The 12,932-nt window shown below is 45.8% G+C and overlaps 1 protein-coding gene across 23 annotated transcripts in view; it reads left to right on the top strand.

Annotated features, from left to right (window-relative positions):
• SLC6A6 (solute carrier family 6 member 6) overlaps positions 1 to 12,932 on the top strand; it is a 124,152-nt gene that overhangs the window by 59,638 nt on the left and 51,582 nt on the right. For 4 of the 23 annotated variants that reach the window (XM_023935299.2, XM_023935297.2, XM_086846082.1 and 1 more), the window contains exon 1: positions 10,492 to 10,794. The exons of 6 other annotated variants lie outside the window; for them this stretch is intronic. In XM_023935299.2, coding sequence (XP_023791067.1) covers positions 10,764 to 10,794 — 31 coding nt within the window. In that variant the 5' untranslated portion in view covers positions 10,492 to 10,763. Of the gene's footprint in view, positions 1 to 9,424; positions 9,572 to 9,962; positions 10,206 to 10,373; positions 10,795 to 11,505; positions 11,725 to 12,932 lie in introns of those variants that run through there. 13 more of the 23 variants (XM_086846098.1, XM_086846080.1, XM_086846100.1 and 10 more) reach the window with 12 other exon arrangements.

Here is a 12,932-nt window from a genome sequence, read left to right as displayed (position 1 = left end):
TGCAAAATTTCTGGTGTTGGAAAATTTTTAATGATTAAATACTTTATTAATTGCTTCAATTTTATCTGATTCCTGGCTATTGCCACAGGAATCTTGAGGGCTTTGCAGCAAGGAAGCTCTGTACTCCCTAAATTATCATTTCTGGGATTATGCTAAAGTACCGTGTAAAAACAAGTATTAATTATTATTCAGACAATTCTCTGTTTGAAACATATCTAACTGAGAAAAAATGAGGAATTCACCTCTAGGCTATTTACTAATAAAATCCCCAACTATTTCTGTAGAATTTGATTTGCTACTCAACTGGTGTGATCCCGGGAAAAAAAGTTCAAGGTCTGCTTAACCTGGAGATTTTTCTCCACTATGCTTTCTACTGAATTAGGAATTATTTGAGCAGTGTTTGTGCTAAAAGTATTCCCGATGCTTTTGATGTTGAGCTTTTGCTTGTTGGCTGTTGTGTGTCCTTGGTTGTAGCAATAATGCAGCAACCTCTCCTCATTTCTCTCATAGTCTCAGAACAATTGACATTTTGGTCCATTCCCAGAGAATCATAAAACCATGGACCATAAGATGAAAGGAGTGTTTCTACAAGCACTGGTGATGAAATTACTCCTGGAATATTGCAGTTGTTTAAAATTTCACCTTGCTGGAAAGTACTGGCAGCTTGAAAGAAGGAAAAAGCACCAGACAGCTTTTTGAGCCTCACACATAACTAAAGATTAGAAGGATGGCTTTTGAGCCAAAAGACAAGTGGTGATTTTGACATGAGCACAAACACAAAGGTCAATGTGAATGTTAATACATGGGAGAGATCTCATTTACTTTATAGCTGAACCAAGGGATGTAGTTCCTATACATTTATTCCCTGATCTGGATACAACATGGTTAAAATTATGTATTGCAGCTGGGCTACAGCCAGGTCAGAGTCCCACACAACCAGCAGACTAAACAGCGTGCCCTGGCCACAGCAGCTCCTTGGAGAGCACTCCAGAGCAGGGACAACCAGTGGTTGGCAACCACGTCTGGTAACCATGTCCCCAGGTCACCAACACACACAGGGAGTGTTGGGCTAATGTATGACACTGCTGCAGAGAAAATGCCCTTGGACTAGACAACAAATCCCAGTAGTGTGACTGGCTGGGAAGCAGGTACCCACAACAGACCCACTGCCAGCAGCTGGGGGGTGCCTAAATCTAGGTTGGGCAAAATATTAGACACTATGCAGAGCCTGCAGCCACCCAGCACAGGCAGGGAGACAGCTCACTTGTGAGATGCTGGAGGTCTGCAGACATCTCAATGGGTCTTGGCCTTCTCTTCCATCTCTGATTGCTGCCCTGCCAGCCTTGGAGTACATTATTGTTTATTACCCAGAGGGGACAGCTGAATTCCTTCTACAGCAACAATATTTTTTTGTGATGCCAATGCCATGACCTTTATTCATGAAAAACAAAGTACAAATGGGGAAAGCAGGGTGGAGTTCTGTCAGAAATGTGATGTAAACAGCTACAAAGATGTGGCTGTGCTCCTCCAAAGCCATTTCCCACCAGGTAAGGATCAGCGTAACAGGCATTGCAAACACAACAGAGATCTTATCTGATATTTTGTTAAGCTAATTGTCTATAGCTAACAGCAAGGCTTAATAAAAATTGCCAAATCAAACTTTTGGTCAGATTAGACAACATCAACAACAATAGTTTCCAAAGGATTTATGGAAACAAATTCCCATTCCAGGTATATGCTGACATTTAAAAAAAGCCTGCCTCTTTTCTAGCATTCATGAAAGTAACATGAACAATTCAGTAGAAGAGCTCCCGTTTTGTTGTGGAAACAGTCTCCGCAGTACCCTTGAAAATTCATCCTGAGGCAAGTTTGAAATAATTCATGCTTTTGCTCTTACAAAAATATCTCCATGTTTAGAGCAAACAGCTGTTTTGCTGGTGGAGACCAGCAGAAACGTGACCTGTATTTAAACCTGTATCTTACTGGGAGAACTGGGAGCTTAGTCTCCCAGCAGGGAAGCAAAATTCAGGCAGTGACACATACAAAGACTTCTGGGGCGGAATTCAGCTTGAGGGGAAACCTGAGTTGAAGCCAGGTGGAGTGGGCATGTGGCAGCATCCTCTGCTCTGGCTGGAGATGGAACCTGTGTCCTGAGCTGCAGCAGGCCAGGGGATGTGCCTGACAGATGCCGTACCCCTCTCCACATGGTTTCTCAGGACCTCCAGAGGCACTGGATGGAAAAGCTCTCAGGGGTCCAGCACACCCTCCACTGTGTGCCTCTGCTGCGTGACTTACTCAGCTCTGCTGCCTGGCAGTCCCAGGCCCTGCTGCTCAGGATGATGCCTGGTCACTGCCGCAGCCCAGCCTGGCCGTGCAGCTCCTCCATGACACCCATGGCCTCCAGCAGCACTTGCTATGGGGCAACAGGGACCAAGGGTATCTTTGTGAGTGCCAAGGGCATCCCAAATCCACTTTGGCTGCTCCACAGTTTGCTGGGACGTGCTTCCCAAGGAAATGTGGGGTTATAGGGGCAAGTTTTCACACTTCTCTCCCAAGAGCCAAACTTCATGAGCCCAACAGACAAACTTGCAGAAATAAAAATGAGAAAACTTGAGGACTCTGGCTGACACAGAGAGTAAGGGACAATTGCTCAGCGCTACAGGCAGCCTGTGACCAACTGTTTACAAAATATTAACCATTTTTGGCACATTTAATGATCACTATGTGATAATATTGGGCTTTGATACAAATCAGAGCTGACTAAATTGGCCAAAGAAATTTAGAGGCCCAAGTCTGGATAGTTTGTGCTTCGTGCTGAGCCTATTCCACCCTCTCCCCTTTCCCCACCTTCTCATGTACAGACAACAAAGCAGGATTGCTCTGGCTAGGAGAGACAGACAGAAATGGCTCTCTGCAGGGATGCACTGCTGGGTCGGTGCTGTTGCTGCACCCAGATAAACTTTCCAAAACCAGTCTCTGCCCAGGTTGGGACATAAGCATCAGGTATCCCAAAAGAGAAGTGCAGGGATGCCGCAGTGAATATTGCTGAATTTATTTTAGGCCACGGAGATTCTGGCTGAAAGATCACTTGGGAGCGTGCCAAAGGTCCAGAAAAGGTAACTGCTTGGGGAAGCTCAAGGTCACCCACGCCTGGGAGCCGCTGGCATCCCCTCAGTGACACTGCTGCCTGACGTGCTGCCAGCAGAGGTGGAAGCCCAGGCATTTCCTCGGAGCACGCAGGCGATGCTTCAAGTGTTTGTGGCCTGGCTGTGCCAGGGGACGGCGGGCAGGGACGTGCCGGGTGGATGCTGCTGCTCCCCTCGCCGCTGCTCCCGCTGCCAGCCCTGCCTCCCTGTCACCAGATGCAAGCAATTTGTTTTGCATTTGGACTGGTAGTCTGGAAAACCAAAGAGCCCTGTTTTTAAGTTTATATTATATGCTTGCTTTCCAGTTCTGTTAATTAAAATCATGATACTGGATGAGCAGTTGCTGGATAGTTTGCAGGGCTCATTTTAAATTTCTTCTTTTTTCTAGACACTCAGGCAGTTGAAACCCTTTCTCTGCTTGCACTGCATCAGTTCACCTAGCTAGAAATTCTATCTGCCTGAACTTGTACAAGTATGCATTTGGGAATGGTTTTGTTTCTTACAGTATTTTCTCCCAGTGTTTGCCTATATATACCAATGTAATTTGTCAGAATAAATGAAGTAATCGAAAATTATACACTCTTCGTAACTGTTTCACCACCACTTTGAGAGGGAAGGGAGCAGAGGGACCCATAAGCAAATAGAAAGAAATGAGCATGTATGAATTCACTCAAGTGATCACTATTCTTCTGTGGTGAGTTTAATCCACCAGCTTTTCTGGAGCCATTGTGTAAGTCACAAAGGCTCAACTGCCCCAGCAAGCTCTCCACTCTACGTTTTGGGACTATTTTCCACTTTGATGTCTATTGTCACCTGGGATGTGGTTAGGCCAAGCCTGCCCAGCTCAATAATCAGATCCAAACTGAAATGGTTCTGCAGGCAGCCTCAGACTCTGTTGACCTTTTATTGCTTTCAGAGTGGATTTGCCACATCTTCTTCCCTGTCTCCCAATTTGCATCTCCTGTGGCTTCCCAGATTCCATATTACCTTAGCTGCACCCATGTAACTACCCTGACTTGGCAGGACCTGTTGTGCTTGTGAAGCCCAGGAAATCTCTGCAGGCCATGCAGCAGCAGGATATTCAGCTGCAGTGTGGCAGGTGTGTTACCAGCAGGGAAAGAGGCACATTCACCATGTGCATCATCAGCAAGCACACCTTGTGCTACTGGAGCAGTGCTAACAGAGGACTTGGTTCAGTGAGGGAACATCACTTAAAGTGCCCAGATGTGAAGCTTTGCTTTGAGGACTGAAAACATTGAGTGTGGACATGTGCAAGGCCAGGCCAACATCTGCAGTATTTACTTTGTTTTGCAGACAAAGCTCGGAGTCGCTCAGCAAATCTTCTCCCATGCCTGAGTGAACATCACCTGAGCTCAGCAAAGCTTTTCTATGCAAATCCCAGCTGCTCTGCATTGTGTCAGACAATGACTCCAGAATTAGATCCAACAAGACATCTTTTTTATTTTTTTTTTTTTTTTTAGCAAGCATATTCAGCAACACAGCCTTTTCAGGGTTTATATCTTGGTTATTATTACTACCATTTGCCTTCTTTTGGAAAATTGAACTCATGTGATAGAGGAACTTCATGTGTCAAATTCTGATGCAGAAATTCTGGCATGAGTGCTTCTGTAAAATACAGAAGTGGAAAATGGAGGTTCTATGGTAGGAAATTTTTTTGTTTGTTTGTTTGTTTTTTTAATAAATTTTATATGATTGAGCCAGCAAAGAACAATGCCAACATCAAAAAAAATCCATTACCTGTTGATCTTGTCCTGTTTTTGGCAAATTCAGGCAGGCAAGATTTTGTAAGAACTGTTATGTAATAGTTAGTTCAGGCAAAAAAAATTATTAAAAGAGATAAGTTACCATATATCTAGTACTAATAATCAGATTAAAAAGAAAAAAAAACAACAAAACAAACAACAACTGGGAAGTGCAATAACTGGATTTGCTAATGCCATATAAAATAAAAAGATGAGCACATATTTGGATTTTGCACAGGGCAAGTACCACAGATTTTTCCCTAGGGAACAATCCTCTATTGGCAAAGTGTGGTCAAATGCAACAAACAATTCTTTTAGGTCTTTAATTACTGCGATTCTGTTTAAAAGTCAGAAGACATTAATTTTAGCATGTGGAATGCAACTGTGAAAGGAAATGGGTTTCCTGAATTTTCAATGATTGACTAAAATTCACACACATACTGGTTATTTTAATTTGAGGAAAAAGGATTTTCTTTCTTTATCCTGTTACATAACACTGGATCTATTCTCTCTTGAACACACAAGTATGATTATCATTAATCTTAAAGGGAAACAGTTGTCTTTCAAAATCCTTTCTGAATTTCTGAATTTTTATCTATTTTTTTTTAAAGTTAGATCCCAAAGGACTGTATATGAATTGAAGATGAAAGCACATTGTTTATTTTTTTAAATTAGATTACTTTAATCTCATTTATACATAGTTCTTCTACAGTTCTTCCCAACAGCAATAGTGAAGAAAAAAACATTGTTTTAGAGTTACTTTCAAAATACAAAATATACAGTTCATATAGCATCCAGCAGGAGACCGAGTACCTGTTATTGCTTTTTTAGCTCATTTTTATGAAACTGGCAGGCTTTCAGTTCAGAGACATTCTTTCATAATACTTATATTTTTCATTCTATAGTGCATTCCTCACAAAGATTTTAAATTGCTCAGGAGATCTTGAAAATCCTAATGAAAACCTTTGGATATATGAGAGGTTTTTATTCCCAGGTAGCTGACTGTCAGTTAATTTGAGACATTCACTTTTTTCAAAAGCCAGTGTGACCACTTTGGTTCCAGGCTGGTTGGTTCCTCAGTTTGCCCCTCACTTTAGGAATCAGCCCCTGTAAAGAAACAGGCATTTCCAAACTCAGCCGGTGCTCAGCAAGAACCAGCTCCAGCCTCTCAGTCTTGCTGAGTGCCTCAAGTTAATTTGCAATTAGCTTGATGTAAGGAAAGGACTGGTGCAGGCAATCCCATAATGGCTAGGCAGTCTCAAATATAAGCAAAATAGGCCACCCAGAGCACTAAAGCAAGAGAATTTAACTGGGTACTTTTCAAGAAGACCTGTGGTTTTTCATTGCCTTTGTGTTCAACTTGTAAACCAGGTGTAGGGCTCTATCACTGGCAGGCTCACATGATGGGAAGTGTTTCAAAAACACAGGTCATATTTTGATTTCCGCTTGATACTTTATTTATATATGATTTATATGGACAGACTAAGAAAAATTAACTGTCCAGGCTATAATTTTATCTAAAATAAACACAGACTAAAACTACAGTAGCTTAGTGGATTGTGTGGATCAGGTACATATCCTGGTATGTAACAGCAATAGCAACAATTTATTCTCTAATCTAGTAATGCTTAAAATCTGCAATCCAGAGTCACTCCATGATATGCAAATCTGTTACAAAATCTGCTTCCCTTTTTCAGGCTCAGGATCCTCTGCTATACAGGGGAACTCCAAAGACTGACCCCATGTAACTTTGTATAGGAAAGTCATGTATAGAAAATCATTAATGCAATGGACTTATTCAGACCTTCTTTTTGCCATTCTTGCTTACACAATCCTTTATAGACAGTGAAGTCCATTTCTCTCCTACTTTTCTGCTGGACTTCGTACCTGGATGAACTTGTTGGGTTTTTTTTTTTTTAATTTTAATGTTTATTTGTAAAATCTTCCCAATCCCTGCAAAATCTTCTCTTTTTCCATTTTGGTCCTGCGTCCATGAAACATCGTGTTTCCTCTAACAGCCAAACAATGAAAAAAAGGTTTCTCCTGAAAAATGAAGAAATATTGAATTGGTTACCATTTAAAAGTTAATGAGAATTTGCTGATGAGCATATTTTAAGTCCTGGTGTAATATCCCTCCCACCACCTCACCTTATGGAAATCTGAATTAGCTCTTCCATACCCTTTCATCCATCTGAAATCTGGCTCTCACATCCCTGCCCCTTGAGACCTCTTTACCCGGGTGCAAATACAGTGAATCTCTCCTGACTTTCGTGCCATCTCAGTAGATTTCCACACGTTGTAGCCAAGCTGGGGATTTGGCCCAGTGTCTTTTTTAAACCCTGTGACCCAGACATGGAGATTAAAAAAGAGTTATGTTATCGGATTAAACAGATACAAGAGCCACTCGCTGCATCAGCATCCAACACCTTAAAACTCCAGCAAGATCAGCATGGTAATGGCCAAAAATAGTCTCTGAGAAAGAGGGAAAACTCAAAGGAAGGTGATGATAAACCATGCCTTGGGCTGGGGTGCAAAAATCTTCCACTCTGACTGGTTGCCAAGGCAGCCAGGGGGATATGGTGTTCTGCTCGCTATAGCATCTTGATACAGGATACACTCGAGGTATAAAAGTCATTTGAACTTTCCCTACCTGTAGCCAGAGTTATTTTGGCCTAAGTTAAGTTTCGGTTACTGTCTTCACAGCGGGGTTTTCAAGGGTTTAGGCTTGATTGCGTTATGAACTGCATCAGCGGACACTGAAATCAATAAAGCTGCAGAAGCAAAAATTCTAACAGATTAAAAACAGACCTACATGAAAAGGATAGTAATTTCAGGCACCATTTGTATGCTTAATATTATACACATGCTTATGCTTTGTAATTTGGGCTCTAACTTGTGATTTTGGTTACATAAGAGAGTGGAGAAGCCAGAAGCATTAGTGCTGCCATACGCCACTGCAGCTGAAGGCAGAGCTCCCCCAAATATTCATCAGGCACATTCTCAGAAGTTGTGCTGTGTCAAAATGAAATAGAATAGCAATGTGCATATTTATGAAACAAAAGGATTATTATTATTATTATTACTATTATTATTATTATTATTATACTTAGTTCCAGGTATTGTTTATGTGCCTCTGACTTCAAAACAGCTTTGGCTGTTGGTCTTTTACCCCAAACATAATTTTTTTAAAACACAGAGAGCAACCATGTGCTTTGTGTGGCTGACTTTTAATGAGAGAGAAGCAACAGATGAAGAGAGAGCAAGAAACAAAATATGGACTTTGATTTCTCTAGAGAACTAGAGCAAAATATTCCACTGCTGTCAGTGGTCAGCTGTGCTGGCAGAATCCTTCACACAGACAAGGCTCCAGCCGCTACTTACATTTCACTGCTGGTTCCTAATCTGCGTCTAGGCATCCTCACTGCAACCACACAAGTGGCTGAGCTGGTGAGAAACCCTTTGCTTCATTCCCTAGTGCAGCCAGAGCTGCCTGTGGTCCCTCGTGGAGCCTCACAAAATGTGAGCTGCCTTCTGCGAAAGATGCCTACGAATCAAAGTTGCAGTACACAAGAAACCTGAATCAGAAGATGTAGGTGGCAGCATGGACTACATCGTTATGAGTTTAAACGAGGCTGTTCAGTGGAGATATGTCATCAATTAGCTGTGTATTTCCTATATCTCTATCTGGTTTTCTGCTAAAAACCTGCTCACGTTCCAAATCAGCTCGGATAGTGAAAATCACAGGATGCACTGGAGCAAGGGAAAATCGGATGTGTGACTGTGGCACAGTGTTTTTGGCATCCTGTATTGCCATCCAAAAGTGTGCAGAATGGTGCAGCTTTTGCAAGAACCAGCTAAGGAAATCAGCCTTTTCTGAGACCTCCCTGGAGGCTGCTGTGATGGAATTTGATCCCCCCAGCAGCCTATGCATAGGTGATGGGTTCCTGAGGCGGTCTCCCAGTAACTGCTGTCCTTGTTTGTGGTGTAGAAAGGTAGCATCTTGTATCCAGGAAAACCTAGAGAGCAGAGGTGTGGGGACTATTCACTATCCTTTGGTCCATCCCTGCTGTTCCCAGTGCAAGGTTAGCACCACGGGACTCCTGTGAAACACAGATGGCCCAAAATCTCCTTTTCACCACAACTGTACTTCCACAATGCAAATGGCATTTTGCAGTACAGAGAATCTTACTAAGTCTTCAGCGGGGATTATATGAAAATACCTCGGGACACTGTCTGCTGCTGTATCCTTTCATTAAGAGAACCAGAGGGGATGCAGGTAGGAGAGCAAGGACGTGTTTCATATATCCGCTCGCCTGCAGGGGAAGAGGACCGGCTTTCGGTTCTGTGAAACCCGACGCACAACAAAACGTTGCCCTGCTCATTCTCCCCGCCGATCGCCCCGGCCGTACTTTGTTCTCCAGCTGCGACCGGGACTTCCCGGTGCCGGGAATCGCGCTTTTGGGAGGCGGCCGGGCAGAGCAGGGATATCCCAGCCTCCCAGGCACCTGCCAGGCCACTCTCCCGTGTTGCCTCCTCCAGCAGCGGACGGCTGCGGGACCAAACCTGTCCCCAAAGCCTGGCAGAGCGACACCGGGTCCAGAGTCCAGTCCTCCGGGGAGCCACGGAGAAAAGTGCCCGCGGAGGAGCGGAGCCAGGGCTCAGGTACAGGGATGGGCAGAGGCGGTGACAGCGTCCTGGGATGCTTTTTCTGTGAGAAGGGCGCTCTTTGTGTAAAGATAAAAAATAACGACTAAAAAAATGTACTGAAATGAAAAGCACCGAGACTAGATCAGCGGCTGGGAGCCCTCGCTCCGCTCCCTGCCCGCCGCGGCAGCCGCGGGACGCTGGCCAGGTCCCTCGGGGCGGCCCCGCTGCCGCTCCCGCTGCCCGCGGCAGCCGCGGGGGAGGGCGGGCGGCCCGGGCCGGCCCCCCCGAGCCGGCGCTCGCTGCCCGGCGGCCGCTGCCCCGCACCCGCCCGCCCCTCCCCGCCGGCCCGCGGCCGCCTGCCAGCCCGGGCTCCGCCGCCGTGTCTGCGGCATGGCCCCTCCTCCCCCACACCCCTTCCTTTAGGCTCCCCCCTCCCCAGCAAAGAAGAGGCCGTGCCGGTGTTTTTCCACTCAGCAGGATGGGTGATGCTCAAAGCTCCCTCATTAGACAACAGACACGAGAGGTCAGGAAGAAAGCGCTTATAAATTACCGTTTCCTCCAGCTCGGCGCTGCTAGTCGCGCCGCACCGCTCCGCCGGACGCGCCGCAGGGGCGCAGCGGCGCGCAGGCACCGCGGCCAGCGGACACAGGTACCGGCACCTCCCGGGCGGGAGCGCGGGCGGGCGGTGGGGCCGCCGCTGCCGCCGCCGCTGTCGCTGCCGCTGCCGCCGCTGCGGTGGTGGCGGTGGCGGGGCTGGCGCGGATCGCCCCTCGCCGCCGCCACGAACAAAGGGGCGGCCGCTCCGCGCCCAGCGGAGCCGAACCGAGCCGGGCCGGTGGCGGCGGCATCGTCCTCCCTTTGTCCGCCTCGACTCGGGGTGCCCTCGGGCGCGCTTTCCCTTCCCCCCTTCCATTTATTTATTAATTCATCTTTCTCCTTAAAGCCCCCTCCTCCCCAGCTCTCGCATTACCCCTGCGGTGTTTTTCCTCCCCAGCGGTTATTTACCCCACAACCCCCCACACCTTGCGTTAACTTTTTTTGGCGATAACATTTAGCCATTCCCCGTTGGCCGCCCTCCAGCACATCGACGGCGCACGCTTCTCTCCCCTACTATTTTTACCCATTTTTTCTCTCCTTCCCACCCCTTCCCGCTGAGCTTTCTCTGTCTGCCGTACGCTAACCTCGAGTGAAGAGACTGGTACAGGCAATGCTACATCTGATGCTAATGGGCCTACCTGGTGGGTAATACTGCTGCTGCCACTTTCTTGTTATTTCCCTCATTTTCCTTTTTATTCCCCTCATTTTTCTTTTATTTTGTGGGTTCTTGACATGCTGAAATCAAAGTAGTGATGGGGCTTGAAAATAAAACACAGGGGCTACAGAGGGCAGGTTACCAAGCTCAGCGTGGTGGGAAAGGGTGATAATTCTGGGTTCGTCTGGGGGTACCTTGGATCCAAAATTCACCCTCTGGCTTTAAGATAATGAATGCCCATTGCTGCCTGGTATTATAGCAGGAGGTATGTGGGAGGACTCACAAGGTTTCCATATAAGAACATGGGAGAATTTATTTCACCCAGGCGAAGAAATGTGCAGAGTATGTGTTATTTATGACACTGAAGGCAAGCTGTGTTGTCCTTAGGCAGCTCCAAGAGCGGCAAAACTTGGTATTTAGAAATTGTAAAAGCTAATTTCTGCTGTTCAGTAAGAGCTATGCTTAAAGGGAAGCACAGACGAAAATGAAAAAAAAGGAAAAAGTAGTGGGAGAGGATCCAGATAAACACAGAGAAATACAACCCCACACTTATTCCAGCACAGTTTGTACCAAGGTGTAAAGATGGAGGTTTTTGATTAGTTCCCATGTTTTTTAACCGTATTGGGAAAGGCATTAAGAAAATGTGCCGAGAGGAGCTGGTTACGTTGATGGTGCTATTTTGGTAACTGCATTTTTTTTTATTATTTTTTTTTTTTTTATTGCTTGCATGTGAAAATGTTTTGAGTTTTGGACTAGCAAAACAGTGAGGGCAGTCCTGACGGGGACACATGTCATCGGCTGTGTAATTCAGGGCTCGGATGACAGTTGCTACCGGTTTAGATTTTATGGCTTTAGGTTTGAGGGTAAATCAGCCCGTTAAAACCTGCTGCTGTGGAATTCCATGGGAGAGGCTTTGGTGAGAACTCTGATGGTTGTTGACAGCCGGGTGCTTACCTCTGGGTCTGCGTTCAGCCGAGCTGACTGCTTTCTGCCATTGCCTGCCTTTGCCACAAGTGTCACGGAAAGGTTTCCTTGAAGGTTATTGGGGTTTTTTAAGCAAAATGTGTGAGCAGCTGAGGCAGCCAGCAGCGTGACAGTGACAGTGTCCTTCACCCGGACCAAGTCGAGTCTGAAGCACCAATGTGGAAGGAGGATGTCTGTGTTGCCTTGGTTAAACCGGCATTGGAAACTTTATTTTTGGTGCTTTCAGAGATACTATTGTCCTATTTCCCCTTCAACTGTTTCTTATCTGCTTTTCATGTTCTTTTTTTGTCTATTTGCTCTTTATTTGCCCTCTGTCCCTTCCCACCTCTCCCACCTTGGTGCACTAAGGCAGCTCCCACCGGAGGGCGACAGACACCTTTCCCCTGCCCGGAGCTGCCCGGGGACCCGACCCCGCGGCCGGGAGAGGAAAGGCCGCTTCTTGCTGTCATTTATTAACCTGCTTCCTTCACCCCGCGCCGTTAGGGTTAATTTCTGTCATACTTGGCAAAAAGCAGGAGGTCGCAGGTGGCACCGTGATATCTGTAGGCCCCGAGAGGGTGGATGCGTGCTCAGGGGTGCTGAGCGTTTGATTTGTTTGCTGAAGGAATCTTGGTCTGGAATCCGGTGGAAATTTGGAAACTTTAAAATGTTACAGATTTCTGTTTTATTTCCTTTTGCTGTAACCAGGCACCAAATTTGTCATATTGGTAGTTTCGAATGTGGAGCTTTTGGGTGGGTTGCCTGGAGCTTTCATGTCACAGGTGAAATGTTAGGGGAAGTAGCAGGAGGCTTCAGTCAGTGTGAAATGCTGGCAGAAAAGAGGTTTCCTACCTAGGAAAACTAGGAAGACACTTTAGGTTGGCTTGCTCTTGCTGCAGAGTGCTTGGGAAACCTCCCATGCCTGAGTGGAGTTCTGTTTGTAAAGCCTCAGTGAGGATCTTGTCGTACAGCTAATCATTGCTAATATTTCAGCGATGAGTTTTGTTAATCAATACTCTTAGTGTATCTTAGTGGCTTCCAGCCAGGTTCTACGGGCTGGATGTTTCCAAAGAGACTCTTGGGCACTTTCCAGAAGTGATATTCCTAGGATTTTCATCAATGTACATCAAGGCTTAGAAGCAACCTCCTATTATTTTAATT

Source organism: Cyanistes caeruleus, chromosome 11 (genome assembly GCF_971803275.1).
Source record: "Cyanistes caeruleus chromosome 11, bCyaCae1.hap1.1, whole genome shotgun sequence".
NCBI lineage: Eukaryota > Metazoa > Chordata > Aves > Passeriformes > Paridae > Cyanistes > Cyanistes caeruleus.
This window is presented reverse-complemented; position numbering and strand designations above follow the sequence as displayed.